The sequence below is a fragment of the Amphiura filiformis genome, chromosome 10 (genome assembly GCF_039555335.1).
Source record: "Amphiura filiformis chromosome 10, Afil_fr2py, whole genome shotgun sequence".
Classification (NCBI taxonomy): domain Eukaryota; kingdom Metazoa; phylum Echinodermata; class Ophiuroidea; order Amphilepidida; family Amphiuridae; genus Amphiura; species Amphiura filiformis.
Window position 1 is genome coordinate 52933170 of NC_092637.1, and position 21333 is coordinate 52954502.

Genomic DNA, 21333 nt, shown 5'->3' on the forward strand with positions numbered 1-21333 from the left:
GAACTTTGTCTTGCTCAAGGTGTGCCCATTTGTCGGCGTTGGGATGTTGCTCTTTGTATTGTTGTTGAAATTGTTCGAGTGTGATAGTAGCCATAAGTAGGCCTATATACTATAGAATTTATTTGTTCAAAATAAAAATAATTCATTGTCCCAACAATGTTGACAAATTAACAATGTCTGCCAAATTTAATTCATAGTCGTCGGGGTATTGTCGTATATATCACACACAAACAACCTGCCATCGAGTTGTGAATATGTGTCGCAGAACATTTCGACCAGCTCTGACGTTTCTAGCGGCTCCTCAAATAATGTGTATAGTGACATGTGTGTTATATCGGCGAGTAGTGTCATGTTGTATATACTATATTTTCTTTTGTTGAAATACACATTCTGCGTTATCTCTGTAGCATGTACAAAAGTATGCCAACTCTTCCCACACTCAAATCTGCGACTATGGTGCAAGAGGTTGCGGGTTCAAACCCAGGTGGTGCCAGCAAAAGTTAAAAGTAGATTTGAGTTTGGAAAGAGTAGACATATTACTACTACCCCTCAAAGCATTTCTTGTGAACAATGCCTGGACCATTTTCATCATATTCTTGCTTACTGATACAATGTGACTGGAAAGTGGACAGTGAGCCAAGTATAGATCCTCCGATCCACGTTGTATAATTACGCTCTGCCATTGCGATTACCTTTATACGGTTATAGGTTTGTGATTGTGCGACCATTTCTTTATGCATTCTGTCGGCAAATCCAGGGAACATAGTAGACCCTCCTGACAAGACGATGTTTGAATACAGGTCATTTCGAAATTCCCTGTCGCATTTTTTGATACTGTCGTTTGTCATTGTATGGATGCCAACATCAGAGTCGGCATTAAAATTCGGCAACATTGATAGCTGGAACAAGGCTTCCGGACAGCGGAATCTCTCGTTCCCGATGGTAATTACCTCTCCACTGGGTAGCGTATAACTCTTGTTATGCGTAGCGCTGGATAATGCGGTCTTCATGTCTTTATCAAAATCCATGGAAACAAAGCACAGTTTTTCCTTCATATCACGAACAGTTTCGTTGTTGTTAGCTGAAGGAGGAAAATCAGAGAATTAAAATGAATTCGTAAAGAAAGAGAGATTGCAGATTGGAAAGATTGAATTGATTTTTACAATATTAAAATAAGTCCTGTCCCGAGGTTCCAACGGACTGCGGCGTCAATTCATCTATAATGAACTATTGTGTCTGATGTGAGGGGTGACATATTAAATTGCGAAATTTCATGAGCATAGGGTTTCAAATATGACAAAATGCTATGTAAATAGAAATTTAATAATCTGTATGAGATGATACGGAGAATCTCAACCTCAAACAAATGATAAACATTTAAACACAAATTTTTGTATTGATGTAACAATATCAAAATAACGAATTTATGTAAATCATGGTTTAAGCTATTTTTAGGGAAATTCCGTTTTCAATAGAAATGACACAAAATTGTAAATGTTTACTTGTGCTTTTATTGGCAATATCAAAACTTATATAGAAGAAAAGGCCTTCTTTTTGTCAAAAACAATAAATATTTGAAAATAAACTTTAAATAAACTAAAAAAATCTCCAGCTCTCAAATGGGTGTTTTATGAAGTGCAAGTTTGTGTTCTACCGCTGGAATGGAAATTCATAGGAAATGGCTACTTCTAACTACCTAACAAGTAAAAATTAAATATCTCTTGGAATAATTTTACAAGAGCGAAACGAAAATCGTGAAATTTACTGTAGCAACCTATAGTGGGCCTCTCCAACCACGCTCTATGGTCATTTTTGATAGTTGATCCTGCCCCAAGGTAAGGTGCTGGGGTATAAATGATATCACTAAAATGAGCGCAAAGGAGGGATCTACGATAAGCTTAGGTCGTTTGTGCGTAAAGACGCGATAATATTTTATGACGTGTGAGAAACCTTACGGGGTTGGTAGACTCCCTTGCAGTGGCGGCGCCAGGATGTTTTATTCGAGGGTGCATGGGGGCAAAGTAAATTTGGGGGGCAAAATCAACCAATTGTGCGCAAAAATAACAAATTGTGCGCAAAAATGCCGTAAAGAGTGGAAATTTTCATTGGGTTTTTACTGGGGGCAACAGGGGGAAAAACGTTCTGAGTGGGGCATTTTCCCCCATGCCCCCCGTGGTGGCGCTGCCACAGCTCCCTTTGTAGTTCTAGAGTTAATGTACGGGGTTAAACCTCCTCCCTTTGATACTAAAGGGACTGCCCGTGGAATTAGCTGCTTTTAAGTAACTGTTGAGGTATCAAATCAACCGACAATAAATATGATAAAGCTTAATTTGCTTACAGCCGGATATAATTTTTTAATAATGACCGAATTTAAAGAAATTTCTTTAATATGACCTAACCTCTACTTATCACAATGACCAAACACAATAAACTTGCCTGTAAAATAGCTTCTGTGTGCCGTAAGAGTACTTGCGAGGTAGTCTGTAAGATCACGACCAGCAACATTAATTCTATTCGATTTATAAGGATTTACTATTTGTCCATCGTAGATAGGCACAATGTGAGTCACTCCATCTCCACAGCTGACAACAACGCCGGTTGACCTACCACTAGCATACAATGCCAGCGTACCCTGATTTGCCGTGCACATAGCAGGGGTGTTAAAGGTTTCAAACATAATCTGTCAAGAATGGGATGGAAAAAAAATGAAGATGAAACTTAACGTATTGTCAGTTTGTGGCAAAACACTTAAGATGTCCATCTTTTTTGGCATTAGGCCCGGGCATTAGGCATTTCAGACACAGCTAGTGAGTAACCACATTCATCAAGTTGCTTAGTCCCCTACGCAGCCAGTTTGGTTACGCTCCCTCCACACAAACAGTCTGCAAATGACCTAGACTGCGCTGCATTCCTTTTTTTTTTTTTTTTTTTTTTTATAAACAATTCATACGTTTCCATGCATAAAACCATTTAAAATCTATGACGAAACACATCGCATCTCCAGTGACTGCCCTGCCCAGAGAAAGTTTTCTCATGGATACCTGAGCTGTTGAATCAGAACTGGAATGATGAGTTGTCCATGGTCAGGTCAGGGAATGATAAATTAAACTGGTCTACTACAGTAGACTACAAATGACCACGCATACGCCGTTTCTGATTAGCAAAGAGGGCGACAATCATGACAATGCAAAGTCTATGAGAACCTGGTTAGCAGCGCTGCATCCGGGAACTTGATTGCCCGTGTGTTGAACTCCTGGCTGAACAATCACATAAGCGACCAGCACGTGCTGGATGACGTCATGGGAAACGGCTAGCCAATCAAAAGTCATTATCAGTGTCTTGTTTTTCGGTCAAATGTCACACATAGGCCTATGTCACGACTATATAGGTGTAGAGACCACAATCCTGTCGACATAGTCACTTACTGATTATGTATGCTGATGACACATCATTAATGTACAAAGCTAAGACTGTTTCTGATCTTCAAATGCAATTAGAGTCATGTCTAAATAAAGTAGCTGATTGGTTCAAAGCTAACAAACTCACTTTGAATAGGGATGACCAATGAACCATCAACTTGATTGGAACACTCCCATAGACATGCAGGGAGCTCAACTGTGCACTGCTTGCACAGACATTTCTAAATTGAGCTCATTCTTTTATTTTTCATAATTTTTCTGTAAAAATTGGAGATGTTAATGCCAATTATGTTTTGTAACTATCCTGCAAATTACAGCATCATAACTTATTTGGTTTTTCTGTAAGTGTGAGTCAAAATTGGTCCATCGCCACAGTGCGCTTAATTGCCAGTGGCCCAGTGCAGCACTGCTCAGAATGGCACAAAATATTCAGATGAATAAGATCAGGTGAACACCTTGACCTACTGAGCTGTAATTTGGCAGAGTTGTTGTTATTACCTCTATCATACCCTCTGTAAAAAAAAAAAAAAACCGGACAAGTAGATCTCGAGTTAAAAATTAAATCACCAGCTTCCCTTTGGAATTTCCAAACACCTTTCGAATCATGTTAAATAGACACCTTTCTGCACATAAATGTGAAGTTTCATGCTCATTTGTTGTATTATTCACCTGATCTCAACCCTAAACATTTTCTTATATTTATACCATCTGCACTGACTTGCTGCTATACACGCACAGGAGCTGTACTTTTAAAATACGCGCCTAATCAATAATGAGTCTTTCACTCCATTGTTAAAGCACTGTGCTCCATGTAGCACATGGAGTGACCAGGCCCTGGAGTGTGATGGTTTGTAGCACATGACAGTATTCATTCAAGCCTATCAAGGTCAGTTATTAGCCACTTGCTGAATGGCTGGGCATTATCAGCTATCAAAGAGATACCTTATGCTGCTGCCAATCACAATAGAGGTTAAACATTTTGTTAAAACCCCAGAAGTGATATCAGGACAAAGCTGTGCATGTTGGTACTTGATTGTTTGGATTCCTATGTTGAAAATCCTTGTAGTACATTAGTATTTTTCTTATGTGTAGTGTATATTGTTGTGGAAAAAAGTTCACCTGGACTTTTGATTTTGTGCCACTTTGGCCATTATGGATGATTTTTGGCAAATGTTTTCTAAAAGCATGATTTCAGTGCCTCGGTTTGAAGAAATACTTAATGCTATTGACTAGTAAAGTGCCATTTCATAAGAAACCCCTTTGATACTTTCACAATATGCTTGTTTCATGTTTGCATATATGTGTATGTTATCACACGAGTTGGGCGCAGCCCACCGAGTGTGATAACTCACTTATACATTGGTTACAAACGTATATCAACTTGTTCCCCCTCATTATCACTTTTTATGGTTACGAACATATATCAAACTTGTACCCCCTCATTATCACTGTAAGTGTCTGATAACACACTTATCACAGAACACCGCATACCAATGTATAAATTAAAATAAAGAAATATAAAAAGGTAAATATATGCTTATACCAATTTTGCTCACATTGCTATATTTAGACTTTGTCAATTTATTTCGTTCCAATGACCGGTCAGAATGGGAAACTTTGAAAATTCATAATTCGAAAAGTTTTTGACCGATTTTGACCATTTAACCACCAAAATACTTCTGTTGATGAGTTCTTTCCAGAAAACAATCTTTTGTAGCAAAAGGGGCAACATGAAATTATGATGGTCATCCCTACTTTGAATGTTGACAAAGCTAAATTTATGATATTTGGCACAAAACATAAGCTAGAAAGGTTCAGCGAAATTCAACTTATGTATAATAGTAACATTTTTGAAAGAGTTGATGAATTTAAATATCTAGGTGTAAAATTTGTAACTTGTCTTGGTCAGCTCATGATTATATGTGTAAGAATGTTTCCAAAAGAACTGGTATTATACGGCGTGTAAAACATTTTCTTCCATTCCACACCACTGTAATGTTATCAAATACCCTTGTTCTTCCTCACCTTGACTATGGAAGCACAGTTGGGTCAAATTTTTCAGTTGAATTTCATAACAAATTACAGGTACTTCATAATAATTTGGCCAGAACAATACTTTCTGCAGATATTAGAACGCCAATAAATGAATTGATGGGAACACTTCAGTGGCTTAAACTAGATAATAGATGGCATAATCAATTATTACTGCTCATTTTTAAATGCTTAAGCAACTTAAATCCATCATACTTATCTTCTCAATTTAACTTTGTAGTTGTACATGATATCCATACCCATCTAACTAGAAAACATAGAAATCATAGTACAAATACATAAATTTGCCAAAATTCAAATCAAATTCAGGGCTACGTACATTTCATGTGAGAGCAGCCTATGCATGGAATAATTTATCTCCGGTAGTTAGAGCAGAGTTGGAGAATATTTCAATAGGCCAATTCAAATCAAAAGTTTACCAAGCTCCTGTTTGAAAAGTTTATCCTTTTGTACATGTACATTGTAATTTTCAATCAATTTCATTATTATCACATAACTTTTTTGTTTTATTTCTAGTTACTTGATCCCATTTGTTTTGGTTTTTTAATGAGTACATCTTGTGTAAATTTTAAATAATTATGATGTTTGTATATAATGTACTTTGTATTAGGGCCTTCTTGGAAAGCATTGTTTGTCACTGAAGCTGTTTTACCCTCAAAAGATTTCTATCTATCCATCTGTCTTCCTTGTTTTCTTTTCACATGCTTCGGAATCCAGTGCACCAATTTAGATACAGGCTCTGGCTTGCTTCTGTAGCAGTGCAGTGACCAGCAAACCGTGTCCTTCTTTCCCTGATCTTGTCTGATAACTTTGGGAGGTCACCATACAGCTCTTTGTTTGTCATATGCTGTTTCCAGTGGACATTACGCATTGCCCTCAACAGTCTGGTGTAACAGCCATCCAGCACCTTTGTCAGTTTGGAAGTGACTGTCCATGCCTCACACCCATAGAGCAGTACTGATTCAACTGTTGCTGTAAATAAGCGCTGCTTGAACCTTGTTGAGAGCGATGACTTCCAGATCTTAGCCATCCCATTACAAGCACTCCGGGCTGCTGCTTTTCGAATTTGTACATCCTTTTATGAGCTCTACATCCATGCCCCCAGGTATTAGAAATCTGTGACCTCCACAATCTGTGTTCCACTGTTTCTCTTGATTGTGAGGCCTTTGTTGTGGTTAAATGCCATGAACTTCATTTTGCCAGCATTCAATCAACAGGGTTGATTACTGAAAATCACCTTAAAACGCACTACTTACGGCGTACTGCATATTAAGTGTTGTAATCATCAGAAAGACGCTAGCATTAGCTGCGTGTATGGTTGTCATCAGGTTTGGCTTAAACATGGAGGAGGGGTCTACAAAGGTCATTATTTTTATTAGATGTATTGTTATGAAACTTAGGAGGCTGGTTGAGTGCAGATCCGTCGGAACATGCTTTTCAATACGGAATAAATGCTAACCTCATCGTGACATCATCCAAGCAGTAAAGTTCATTTCCCATTGAAAAAGCGTTATCCGACGGATCTGCAGTCGGCTATTTTGTTAGTGCACGAAATCTTCTCGAAATCACAATTTTGTCAAAGGTCTTTTCCCCAGACTTAATATTTGATATGGTCCATTTGGGGTAAAACTTCACACAATTTTGGCTATAATGTGATTTTTACCAAAAAGGTTTCTTCTCCTACAGATTGGCTATTGTCAGGGTTTATGGGGGTCTTGACCGATATGGCTTCAAAGGTCATTCTACAGTCAGTGGGTCTATGTGGTTCTTACATACATGTTTTTCGAGTTTATTGTCTTTCAGAGGTCAAACACGGCTGATTACCATGATTACTGAAAATCACCGAAAGTTCGCTATTTCCTGCAATATTAGGTGTTGTGATCATGAGAATAATCCCAACAAACTCTAGCATTTGGTGCATATAAGATTGTAATCAGATTCGGCTTGAACATTTGGTCTGTTTTGGGGTCAAAATCTAAATTTTGTTCAATTGGAAAGAAAATTGTGACCGTTCACGGCGAATTTGCCGTAAATTCCTCCCCCGGTCAATTTTGTTTTATTTCGTGTTTAAAAAATAAACATCATAAACTTGGTAGGCCTATATCATTTGACTTCAAACGATATCCAGAAGCGGGGTTATGGTTTGTTAAACTTTGCTCCTTCAACAAAATTACAGTTTTTTTCGTTTTTACATGTGTCTCTTTTTCCACATTGCTGGCAATAAATATCAAACAGTCATAATTGGTGGTCATTTCAAATCATCCCCAAGTCAACGAGGTTTAAGAATGTTCTCTCATTGTTAATTGTTGGTTATGCATACATACAAAATACAATGCCTGGTGATAGCTCTGTCACACTACAACGGATTGGGTTAACGAACATCACCGTATTCAAAAATATTTTATCCGGTGGAAAAATCACCAGTCCGGCAGGAGATTCGGTTTAATTTGGGGTCCGATTCCCGTTCGTCTCTCTATGCGTTGTGGCCGCTAATAATCCTGCAGGCGTCTTATATCCGATCGTTCAACGTCCGCCAAATGACCGGATTTAGCGGGTCCGATTCTCGTTCTTCTGTCTGTGCGTTGTGGCCGCTAATAATCCTGCAGGCGTCTTATATCCGATCGTTCAACGTGCGACAAATGACCGGATTTGGGCTCCGATTCCTATTCATCTCTCTATGCGTTGTGGCCGCTAATAATCCGGCAGGCGTATTATATCCGATCGTTCAACGTCCGATAAATGACCGGCGAATCCGTCCCATGTACGTGGCACCAGCCGGGACGTCGCCCCTATCAGAAAAGTGGGGGAAGAGAGGGTGTTTGAGAGGGTTTGAGGCCCCTCAGAGGCAGTGGCGTAGTAAACACTTTTTCAGAGGGTGGGCAAAGTGGGGAAAGATAACTTTTAAGGGGAAATACTTTGAAAATGATCAAAAATGGGCAAAAAGTACAAAAAGGGCTAATCTTACATATCAGGGCAACCAGCGTCCGGGGGAAGGGGGGGGGGCAATAGAGGTGAGAAACCTTCGGACAATGAAGGCTCAATTGAAGCCATTTGTGGATCAATTTTAGCACTATTATTGGATACTGTTTTAGTTTGAAAAGGCCGCAAATTGGTGAAACAAAAGCCTAATTGAAGCCATTGAAAGGTTTTCACCATTATTGTATAATATAAACAATTGTTTTAAACATAACACGTGGATGTCCAAAGCACAAACAAAAAGGAAGACTTGTCCATTTTTCAAAATGACGGTCCAATTGAAGCCATTTGCATGGGGACTGTATTTATATTATTAGGCCTATTGTGTAAAAAAATTAGTTTTAAAAATTTGTGGAAAATTGTTTTTTGGTGCATCATTTTTACACTATTATTGCCTTAAACAAAAACTAAAAGGCCCGAACTGAATTTGCAAAATTTAAAATGTTACACTGGTCCACTGACACTTCGATATAAGACGTCAGACTCGTATAATTTCAGGTAAAGCATGTATGGATTGATATGTTAAAGTCAGTAATAGACCTAAGTCCGTCTTAAATACTGACTTTGGTGACAAAATGTCACGGGCCCTGCATATCGACGGGCCAGCAGTAATTTTCACAGGCTTTTGGGCCAAGGACCCGCCTTTAAGCACTGCCTATAATAATCGCAGGCCTATACTTAGTCTTACTACTGTCCTGGGCCTACTCAATAACGTGCAATTTAACCCTTTCTCTTATCTTGTTTTCTTTCTTGTCAATCACTAAAACTGGGAGGAATTTGATATCGCGTCCTCGCGTCCCTTCAGCAAGTGCCCCTCCACCAATACTACTTACATGGGCCTACTAAATTACGTGCGATTTAACTTTTTCTCTTCTCTTCTCTCTTCAATTTTTCTCACTTTCTTTTTTTTTTCCTCCTTTCCCCCTTTTTTCTACTTGTCAGTCACTACTAGGGAAATTTGATATTGCGTCCCACACCCTTCAGAAAGTGCCCCCTCCCCCATGATCGATGCACTTGTTCGCACGAACTCACATAGGACAACTTTCGAACAGGTGTATCCGGCACATTCCGTTTCAAGTTTTATGCATGCACAAAACTTGAAACGGAGTGTCGACGGACTAAACAAACATCACCTAACACGAAACGCTTTTGGCGGATAATAGCAGGACATATGAAGAACATAAAACGAACATTGACGAACACTAACGGATTTGCTAAAATACAATCCGTTTCTTGTACGGAAGAGCGATCCGGTGTAGTGTGACACTAAGACGGACTGGGTAAACGTACATCACCGAATACAAAAATATGCTATCCGGTGGCGAAATCACCAGTTCGGAAGAATATTTGGGGGTGAAGGCCTCACAGGAACATATTTGCAACGAACACGGGCCGAGTGCAACAAACAAAGAACGAACATGAACGAAAGGAGAGCGAACAAACTCCGGCAATATGCAGCACCATACGAACACACATCGGATAAATTCGGTACATCCGTTTCAAGTTTTGTGCATGCACAAAACTTGCCGACGGACTTAACGAACATCACCTAACACGAAACGCATTTGGCGGATTATAGCAGGACATAAAAAGAATATAAAACGATCATTGACGAACAACAACGGATTTACTAATATACCATCCGTTTCTTGTACGGAAGACCTATTCGGTGTGGTGTGACAAGCGCTTAACCCACCACTTGAACAGGATTTAGCAAAAGCAAACAAAGACCATAGCTATTAAAAGTTCTATAGCCATCTAAGGTAGAAGCTTATTATCCACTTCAACAATAGGATAATTGATTAGTGTTTCACTATCAAAATGAGATCGATGTCGGGCCAGCTTAAGTTACCGATGAATACGACCTTCGTACATATTTTACACCGTAACTCAGAATACAATTTAGGGAATTTACGGCTCATTGGTGCTGCCGGGTCACAATTATTATGTGATGTTGAAGGTAAATTGTTGTTATTAGATGGATTGTTTATGAAAGTTAGTACATTCATTCTCTACGAAAAGATAACATTGTCCAAGGTCATTTTATGATCATCAGAGGTCATTTCAAGGTCAAGGCTGGACTTCGTGGTGAATTTAGAATATTATTTCGTTGTTCGTTCTTTCTTTCAACATCGCATATAATATGCAGTCAAAATGGTTCTGTATGCTATAATAATGGCATTGGTGACTAGTTATCTATATAATTTTTAATAATACGCATCGTCTGTGTGTCTGTCTGTCTGTGTATCTGTCTGTGTGTCTGTCCGCCTATTTTCTCGGAGACTGGGGGTCGCACGTTCCTCAAACTTGGTGGGTGGGTGTAGCTTGACCTCATACAGAACAAGTTTGTATTGGTTAGTGGGTCAAGGTAACCCAAGGTCATCCAGGGGTCAAATTAGTCAAAACTGTTTTTCTCAGAGACTGGGGGTCGCACGTTCCTCAAACTTGACGGTGGGTGCGTCTTGGCCCGGGACATATCAAGTTTGTATTGGTTAGATTAGTAAAAACTGTCATATGGCATGCAACTTGGTGGGTAGGTGCATCTTGACCTAAGACGGAACAAGTTTGTATTAGTTAGTGGGTCAAGGTCACCCAGGGGTCATCTGAGGTCAAATTAGTAAAAACTGTTTTCCACCTATTTTCTCGGAGAATATGGGTCGCACGTTCCTCAAACTTGTTGGGTTGGTGCATCTGGACCTCAGACTAGAACAAGTTTGTTTCGGTTAGTGGGCCAAGATCACTCGAGGTCATCCAGGGGTCATCTGAGGTCAAGTTAGAAAAACTGTCGTATGGGCATGAAACTTGGTGGGTACAGTCAACTTTTAGAGTCAAATTTTTGGAAGGTCACTTTGGGGTCATTCGGGGTCACCCAGGGTCATCCAAGGTCAAATTACTAAAAAACTGTCATATGGGCATGAAACGTGGTGGGTACGGTCAACATTTAAAGCCAAATTTTGGAAGGTCATTTTGAGGTCACACAGGGTCATCTGATTAGTAAAAACTGTCCTATGGGCATAAAACTTGGTGAGTACAGTCACCATCAGCCAGGTAATCGCGACAGCCGAGAACCGCCAAATACGGGTAACCGCCTAGTAAAGATTATTAGGCTTATCATGACCATTACAGGGCGCATTATCAATTGAAGTATATATTAATGTTTCATCCATATCGTCACCCACGTTATTTCCATGCATACATGATATACATTTCATTTATCTAATTATTTATTTGTAATCCTCAGAACAAAATGGGATTTTTGATCAATAGTTGAATTATATTGCAGAAGGACCTAGGTACACCTGCGAGAACATCTTTAGAAATGTGCATTGTTTGCGGATTATACGTTGCTAGATTGGATGAACATGATGACGGGCTGAATCAAGGTTGTTTTATGAAATATTAAACGGGGCGAAGACATTCATTGTTTTAAGCTAATTTCAAACTTTCACACTTCAAACAAGTAAAATATGCAATGATAATAATTAAAATGATTTATAGATGACGTCAACTGTCGGGATCAGTGATGTGTGGCGCGACAATATACGTGTTCAATGGGAGCCCGCGCTATACCAAAAATAATACAGAGTGACGAATAACGTTTCAAAATACGTACTTGTGCTAGTTTTTCGTTTTCTGCTTTGGGGTGTAACGGTGGATATGTGAGAAGTACTGCGTGCTCTTCTGGAGCAATTCGGAGCTCATCATGGAATGTATGATAACAAATTCTTTCCATATCGTCCCAGTTGGTGACAATACCGTGTTTAATGGGGTACGTAATATTCAGGTTGTCTTTGTTGCTCAAAGCCTGATTTCCGAAGTAGTTGGAACGAAGCCCTGCATCCTATATAGATCCATAACATGTAAGGAGGAGGTGGTTAGAAATAATCGTTTAAAGATTATAACGTCTTTATTTTTATTTACTTTTTATTTTATAATCTATTTAAGTGCAAGGTAAATAATCTCACCCGTTGTAATGGCGCACCAATGACTGTCGGAAATACAACACTTGGGATGTCGTCTTCTGCAAAACCTGCTTTGACCATACCGGAACCAATATCCAGCACAACAGCACTAGCATCGTCAAAGTTAAACGCCTTCTTACCTGTAGGAAATTAAGTAACAAAATAGATTAATAATATATATACAATATATATATATATAGTGTGGTCTGGTCTTTTTTTGTTCATTCATTCGTGAAAAGGATGGTATTGGCAAACTGGTAAAAACGAAACAGGGAGAGGATACATAAATGCCAGGCAATAAACCCATTTATCACAGGATAATATTGCAAAACTTCAAAAATGAGCAGATCAGAAACAATGTTGATGCACAATGATTATACAGAAAATAGATTATATTACAAACTGTTTATGGCAAAAAATAGCAAAATTATGATGCTATGGTACTTGCATAGAGCCAACAATGTAATACAGAATGAGTATAGGAATCTATAAAAAAAAAAACCTAAAAAACACTGTTTCGAGTCGTACTGACTCAAGGCCAAAATCACCTTTTACCAAAATTCACACGAATGCACAACACAAATACACTGTTTGATTAAAATCTAAGTCTTTAATTGAAAGTAAAATATGATTTGTTACAATGTGCCCTGAGTAATTTAATTTAATTATTTAGCCTTGTTTACAAGCTGAAAGTATTTCGTGAGATGGGAACCCCCTTGCACTTGCAAGTGTTGGTGTTTCAAGTCATTTTGGGATTCCCCACAAATTATTGTAAACAAAGTCAGATCTATGTTTCAAACTTGGAAATCCCCAGTTCAGTGTATTGTACCATAGGAAAACCCCCCAAGAAGTGATGTAATGTGAAAGGTTAATGTGTATAATTAATCTTGGGAAATCCCAAGCTTGCATCATCTAGTTGTGAAGATGTGAATGAAGTAATGGTTATTAATAGATGATGGGTTTTGCATGAGTACTGGTATAAGAGCTGGAGGCTTGAGTTTGGATTTTACAGAATGTCATGAGAGATTTTAAAACTCCACATGTGTGTGTTGGTCTTCGTGATTCAAAAAAGAAGTGCATTTTAACCAGTTTACATAGCCAATAATTGAGCTATTTTAATACAGCAACGAAGGAGATTTATGAGTACGCGAATGTGCTCTTCCTCATCGAAGGATTAAAGTTCTTCTGTCGACTTGCTGGAGTCTGGTAATTTAAAACCACACATCTGTCAAATATAGTAGAGCAATGCAGAAAGAGTGATTGGGAAACACCATTTTTGGAGAAAGCAGCGCAAGGAGATAAATATTTGGAGGAAGCAGCGCAAGCAGATCATTGTTTGGAGTAAGCAGCACCATTTTTGTGTGAGGATTTTATACGCAAGGATATTTATACGTGCAAGTGTGCAAAGGACTTCGCTGATTTTCGCAGGACAAGCGGATAAGGATATATACATCAGCCGTCCAGAACATTGCAAGAACTCTATTGTTATCTGTTTTTTGTATGTGCATTTGTTGTCATATATTTTACCAATCATATCTTGCTTTCAATTAAAGACTCAGATTTTGTTAGCTTAATCAAACAGTGTATTGTGTTGTGCATTCGTGTGAGTTCGGGTAAATGGTGATTTTGGCCTTGAGTCCAGTACGACTCGTAACAATATGACAACAAATGCACATATATAAATTACAATATAATCACACAATCACAATTTTAACTACTCAGTACTTTTAACTACGCAGTACTTAACCAGCAGTCTTCTTCTAGGTGCTCATAGAGTTCTTGCAATGTTCTCGACGGCTGATGTATTATCCTTATTCACTTGTCCTGCGAAAATCAGCGTAGTCCATTGTACACTTGCATTTATATATCTTTGCGTATGAAATGGTGCTGCTTTCTCCTAACACTTAACTCTTGCGCCCCGTCTTGCGCAGTTCTCCTAACACTTGACTCCTTGCGCAGTTCTCCTAACACTTGACTCCTTGCGCAGTTCTCCTAACACTTAACTCCTTGCGCCGTTCTCCAAACACTTAACACCTTGCACAGTCCTCCAAACACTTAACTCCTTGCGCAGTTATCCAATAATGGTGTTTCTTTCATCAATCACTCTCTTTCTCCAGGAAACGAGCTTCTTTCTGCATTGCTCCACTTTATTGACAGGTGTATTGTTTTATAAACCAGACTCCAGCAAGTCTTTCATACACTCAACATCTCCTTCGTTGCTGTATTAAAATAGCACATTATTGACTATGTAAACTGGTTTAAATGTACCTCTTTTTGAAGCACAACAATGATCAACACGTAGAAAGTTTACAAACTCTCATAATATTCTGCAAAGAGCAAACTAAAGCTTTCACATTTTTATACTCCTAAAAATCCAAGATCTATTAATAGACCATTCTGTCATTCACTTCCTGGATGAATTTCTAAAATTATGTCATCATATCACAATCTAAGGGATTTTTACAATGATGCAATACAGAGAATGTTCTGGAATAGTGGGGATTAAAATGAGGGCGTTAAAAGGCAGAAACTGCAGTGAGGGCGGAAATAAGTTAAAAGCCCGAGGCTGAAAAATACCCCGAGAGGCACTAGAGTACTGACGCGCTATGAAGAGCAAATCAGTAGGCATATATTTACGATTCAATCGGGCATTTTTACGATGTACATTTTTATTATGGAAATTGTTGATTTAAATGTTGATTTCGTTCGTTTCAGTTTGAAAGCTAGACTCAACCAACATACGAGGCCCAGCACAAACGAGGCCCAGAACTAAATAGACTAAATGGTTTGTAGACCAAATGGGTATTAGACCAAATGGCTATTAGACTTATTAGTTAGAGACCAAATGGATATTAGACTAAATGGTTGTTAGACTAAATGGTTTTAGACTTATTGGTTATTAGACTAAATGGTTATCGGACTAAATAGTTATCAGACCAAATGATTATTGGGCTTAGTGGATATTGACCTACGTGGGTTTAGAATGCAAAATGGATATTAGACCAAATTGTATTAGATCAAATGGCAAATCCCCTGCTGGACTCTTTCCATACAGTTTGTATGGCTCCGTGTCAACACCGCCGTGTCCACATCTACTCCAACCAAGGACCTAATCAGCTTAATCATAAAATAAATTAGCAGCAGTGTACAGACCGTAATTTGGTATCAAATTAGAACGGAAGAGTCAGGTTTTCCATTAAGATTAAAATAAGTTGTAAACCTAGTCGTCTTCCTACACAACTAAAACAGAACATTTAATTTTCTCAAGTAAAATGTCACAACTCCAACCTATTTGGTTACCCAACTTGAGACGTATAGCCATATAATTGATGCAGAATATCATCTAAAGCCGAAAAATAACTGCACCTGTGCACATGATGCACCTTGTTTTATCTTTATACCGGGTGTCCCAAAAAAAGGTTACATGTAGATTTGTGAAAATAATCTAAGTTAATGTTAACAAATATAAATATCCTTTTCATGACATAATCTTTGTACCCTCTACTAGTACCCCTGTGAATGTCAAGTTCACAAGCTACGTACTTAGCCCGCATTCCACGCATTCCTGAGCAAGCTATTTATAGAACATAATCAAGGATTCTCGAGTAATATTGCAACACGCGGTTCATTGTCCCTCACAGTCCACGTGCATTTGGCGGGGCACTTGAGTAGGCGCAGCCATAACATGGCAGATGCAGTATTTTATTCTGATAAACAAAGAATAAAACTTGTTCAGTTTTATTTCAAGAGTTCAAACAAGGCCTAAATGCAAAAGATTGTTATTCATTTCACGATGTTGTTGACAGCAGATACAGCGTGCAGAACTGCTTTCACCAAAAACGTGTTCTTCTCTAATGGCCATCTTCCTTTATTTGTTACCACCAAGAGTCCAAGAAGTTATTTTTGGTGTACAATTAAAATTGTTCAATATGTTTCTTTTGTGCAATAAGTTCAACAATGAAAAATAAGAGAAACATAAAAAGTAATAAAGAAAAAATCTGAAAACAAAGGTGTGCGTGTGTTCAACTTTCGTTGTGCGATATTTTGATGGTTAGCCACTCTTGACACCCCTGTCATCTTGCGCTCTTAGATTAAGTTGCTTTTAAGGTACGGAATTGAAACTTAGCAAACAGTTACAAGAAGGATCAATAAATGATATCTGAAAAAATGACATTGTTTTGTTGTATCATCACAAAATGCGGTTAATTTTCTACATGTAACCTTTTTATGGGACACCTTGTACATGTAAAGTTTTTCTTCAAACCTTTCATTCATATTGATTGTCCATATCAGGTACAGTTAAATTGTTATATATTTTACCATAACACCAGGAAAACTGTTGACATACCTGGAATATTTCTATAAATTCAATAGTTTTTGATTATATGGAAAAGTGCCTTTTCTTTAACTTTGACCACTTTTGGACTACCTTCTTGATGCTGACAGAAACATTCTTAATGTGGAATTATATAGCATCTAAAATTTCAAAAAAAAATTCGTTTTAAATTAAAAGTCACACCACCCCCTCCCCAATATTCTGAAATAGACTGAAAGAAAGAAAGAAAGAAAGAAAGAAAGAAAGAAAGAAAGAAAGAAAGAAAGAAAGAAAGAAAGAAAGAAAGAAAGAAAGAAAGAAAGAAAGAAAGAAAGAAAGAAAGAAAGAAAGAAAGAAAGAAAGAAAGAACGAAAGAAAGAAAGAAAGAAAGAAAGAAAGAAAATCGGCTAGACTAATCAACCAAGACATTCTTAAAATATGGTTAAAAACTCATTCTTACCAACACCAATGTCCAATGGGCTTTCCTTTTTCATGGACATTGTCTTGACTTTTTGGTCAAGGCTAGACATTCCGCTGTCAGCTAATGGGTCGTTTGTGTCTTCGCTAGTCTGAAATGAAATTGGAATAGGCCGATATGTTTGTCTTGTTTTATTTTTGCTTTTGTAAATGTTATACAATTGAAGTGCCTTCATTATGCCTATTTATTTGAGCGCTTCAACCTAGTGGGAATAGATTGAACAAAAATATATCCTGGATGTCATATTTGTTAATTAAAAATTGGGAATTTTGTTACTATTCGCAATGACTCAAGGCCAAATAGACCTTTGTCCAGTTCTCACACGAATGCCCAACAACAACACACTGTTTGATTAAGTTAACAAAATCTAAATCTTTAATGGAAAGTATAATATGATTGACAATGATGATGCATATAAACATGAATGCATACAAGTTATAAATCACACCAGTGGCGTAGATTTCATTTTGACATTGGGGGATGGGGATGGGCACCTTTTGGTGTCAGAATAAGTTTATGGTAGAAATGTACGCCAACCGCGCGAAAAAATGTTGCCATTTTGAAGGTAAACGGATGCAATGTACACTTTTGGGGCTAAAATGGCCAAATATGAGGTTAATTTGGTCAGAAACCCACATACAGGTCTCAACATTGGGGGAATGATTGTATGGACCACCCCCCGGCAAAATATTCTAATGCACTCAATGTTCCGGGCGACTAATGTATATCCTGGTTCGAATCACTGTTTATCGAAGTCCACTGTAGATTCGAATTTATATATCATATGCGTAAAAATATCCTTGCACAGTTGACCATTTCCAAGACGGTGCTACTTTCACTTTCTTTACAAAACATGCTTTTTCCACTCAGTTCCACACAATTCTTTTGGGGTATGCGCACGTTACTTGAAATCGACCTTCGTTATTGCATGATTAAGAAAGATGTTGATCTTATACTCTTAGTCAGTGGGAGTGGTCTAGTTCGTAGACACATTTCTGATTGGACAATCACATGATTTCGGGTGCCGTCTATCAGGCCGTAGACGACCCCACGTCATCATGCGTCTTGATAATGCGTAACACGCGTGTAGAGGTTCGCGTATGTATCACGCTGGATGCGTAGACTAGTGCGGAATACGCGAACGCGCTAGCAGTACGCGCATCAGAATACGTGAAGTTGTAAACAAGTTTCGTTCATTTTATAATGAGGGGAGTTTTTATGACGGTAACTTAGTTTTTGCTTTAAAAAATTGTTTACAGTTATTAAAATAATATTTAACTGACTAAGAATGAGAATAAACGATAGGAATCCACTACTCAAAATATTGGACCTGCCTGTCGTCTATCACACGGTAGAGGATAGGCAAAATAAAAATTCCTATCGTTTATTCTCTAACTCTTTGTGCTTCACCACACAATTCTTGTCAAATGTGACATCAGAATTGTCATCTTTGCTTTTACCTACATTGCCAAATTTGTCTACATCGATAGGTTCATCTACATCAGCATTGTTTACTGCTCACACAGGTTTTGAAATGCCACTTCACTTCACTTCGCTCAACACACTTTTTGAGCATATTATGTGGCATAACTGCCTGCTCTTAAGTCAACCAGGAGTCTTGAGTTATACAATCTTCTTCACCCAATTATGACTCTACTCACATTGGCCATGATATCTGGCTTGTAATGGTTGTCCTGGAATTTGAAAAAGTATTTATCCCCTGGCTTGAACACTCTTTCTCTGGTATGTTTGGCATTGTTTCATTTTGCCCTGACCCTGTTTTCTTTGGCAATATCAGTTGCTCTGTTTATAAGCCTATGCTTAAAATTGGAGACATACGGTAATCCAATAGATTGACATTTGATTTCTCTTTCTGAGCCGCTTTCTTTTCACGAACTTTAATGGTCCGTGTACTTAAAAGGACTAAATCCCAAAGTTTCCTGAACAGCTTCCCTAGCCATGCTAGCAGCAAAGCTCGTCCCAGTCTTTCTGGAATTCCAAACAGTACGTCCTGATCAAACCTTTCTTGTGATTCTGGATGGTAAGCACTTGAGATATACTGCTCTATACCTAATTGGTATATGACTCCAGAAGTAAAGTTTAAACCTTGATTATTATTATTAGTATTATTTCAGATACTTATAGAGCGTTTTAGCTATAAAAAGAAAAGAAAAACAGAACAAAACTCTGTACAAGCATAAATAGTAATATAAGTGTTTTTATTATTATTGTTATTATTATTATTATTATTATTATTATTATTATTATTATTATTATTATTATTATTATTATTATTATTATTATTATTATTATTATTATTATTATTATTATTATTATTATTATTATTATTATTATTACTATTATTGGTTATTATTATTATTATTATTATTATTATTATTATTATTATAGTAGTAGTAGTAGTAGTAGTAGTAGTAGTAGTAGTAGTAGTAGTAGTAGTAGTAGTAGTAGTAGTAGTAGTAGTAGTAGTAGTAGTAGTAGTAGTAGTAGTAGTAGTAGTAGTAGTAGTAGTAGTAGTAGTAGTAGTAGTAGTAGTAGTAGTAGTAGTAGTAGTAGTAGTAGTAGTAGTAGTAGTAGTAGTAGCAGTAGCAGTAGCAGTAGCAGTAGCAGTAGCAGTAGTAGTAGTAGTAGTAGTAGCAGGGCTACGACACTACCTAATTTGCATAGCAAAATGACCCATCTCCTCCGCAGCCAATTTGGTTTCGCTCCATCGAAATCAAGCTGGCCACGGAGGAGACTACCCTCCTTTGTGTTTGTTCATTTGTGTATGGAGAGCCATTCTTGGAGTCTATAATAACTTAGGCTACGCTCTCAGCTAGAGTCCTACGCTGCATTGTACCAGAAATACCTTTTCTGTGAAATCGCTATGGAGCCAACCGGTACCACGTATTCATTTTGAAAATATAGCATTAAAATTAGTATCACCCTTGTGGCCCTCGTGCAGTGGAAAACCTTAATTCTTTCATTAAAAAGAAATGAAAATTTAAAAAAAACACGGATCTACCTGTGCACCTATATTGCACAGCAATTTGTCTCAAATATAAATGAGTTTTAAGAAACATACGGGATATGATGAACCATTGACCTGACGCCATGATAGTAGGATCTATTAGTCGTTTTATATAGTAATGTATATACCGTATTGTCATAATACCAATATTTGTCATAATATATAATGAGTAATATTTAGCAACGTAAATGTGCAGTTCATATGCACAAACGAATACTAATCTTTATGGGTGCACAATAGTAATAAATTTCCCTATATGTGTACAAAATGGCCTCTATTCAAATGGCTCTACCTACCTTACGAAGCGACTCAATTTTTCAAAGTGATGTTTTCCTGACTGACAAACAAACAAGCAAGTAAATAAACTAAATGAAATATATTGGTGACCATTGAATTTTCGAGCTACCGGACCACGAATGCAATACACTTTTTTCACCCAATTTTCAAAATAGAAACACTTGTGATTTTACCTAGAAGCAGCCGGTTTGAGAAATACATGAAAAATCTGAATAACAGCCCAGAATCTTTTCCAATCTTGGCAGATGCTCAGATTCAAGCCTACATTTATTACCTGGCACAATTTTTCCCAAAATCTGCACAATATTTTTGGTTTTTAATTTTAATATTATACAAGAGACATTATTTGGTGATGTGAAATCTTATGATATTCAGGTTTTTGTACATCACGTATAACATGTCACATAGGAGGTCATAAGTGTTAACATTCATCTATTGTATTTGTTCATCTGTGTATGGAGAGGAGAAACGCCATTAAAACTCCATCAGTATTAGGGCGTAGTTCAGTGAACTCGCCGGATTGCTATTCCAAGTACTTTGATAATACAGATAATATGTAATAATGGGTAGAGGCGATTGCATTGAAAGACCCAATAAATTATTCATAACAGTTACGTAATCAATCGATAGTGCGGACACTTTTCATTTGCAAACCACCAAAGTTCGTGATCTTTTAGCGTTGGAAAAGAACCCACGTGAATAGAGTGCCCTCTCAAGAATATCTACTCTCTGGTAGTAGTATTTATATTATTATTATTATTATTATTATTATTATTATTATTATTATTATTATTATTATTATGATT

At 37.5% G+C, this 21333-nt stretch overlaps 1 protein-coding gene across 1 annotated transcript in view; it reads right to left on the reverse strand.

The window, feature by feature from the left end:
• Positions 1-160: 160 nt before the first annotated feature.
• Positions 161-21333, reverse strand: part of LOC140163020 (actin, cytoplasmic 1-like) — a 40040-nt gene continuing 18867 nt past the window's right edge. The window contains exons 4-8 of the mRNA XM_072186360.1: positions 17185-17293; positions 12413-12549; positions 12061-12288; positions 2429-2680; positions 161-1076 (exon numbers count right to left, since the gene is read on the reverse strand). Coding sequence (XP_072042461.1) covers positions 543-1076; positions 2429-2680; positions 12061-12288; positions 12413-12549; positions 17185-17293 — 1260 coding nt within the window. The 3' untranslated portion in view covers positions 161-542. The remainder of the gene's footprint in view (positions 1077-2428; positions 2681-12060; positions 12289-12412; positions 12550-17184; positions 17294-21333) is intronic.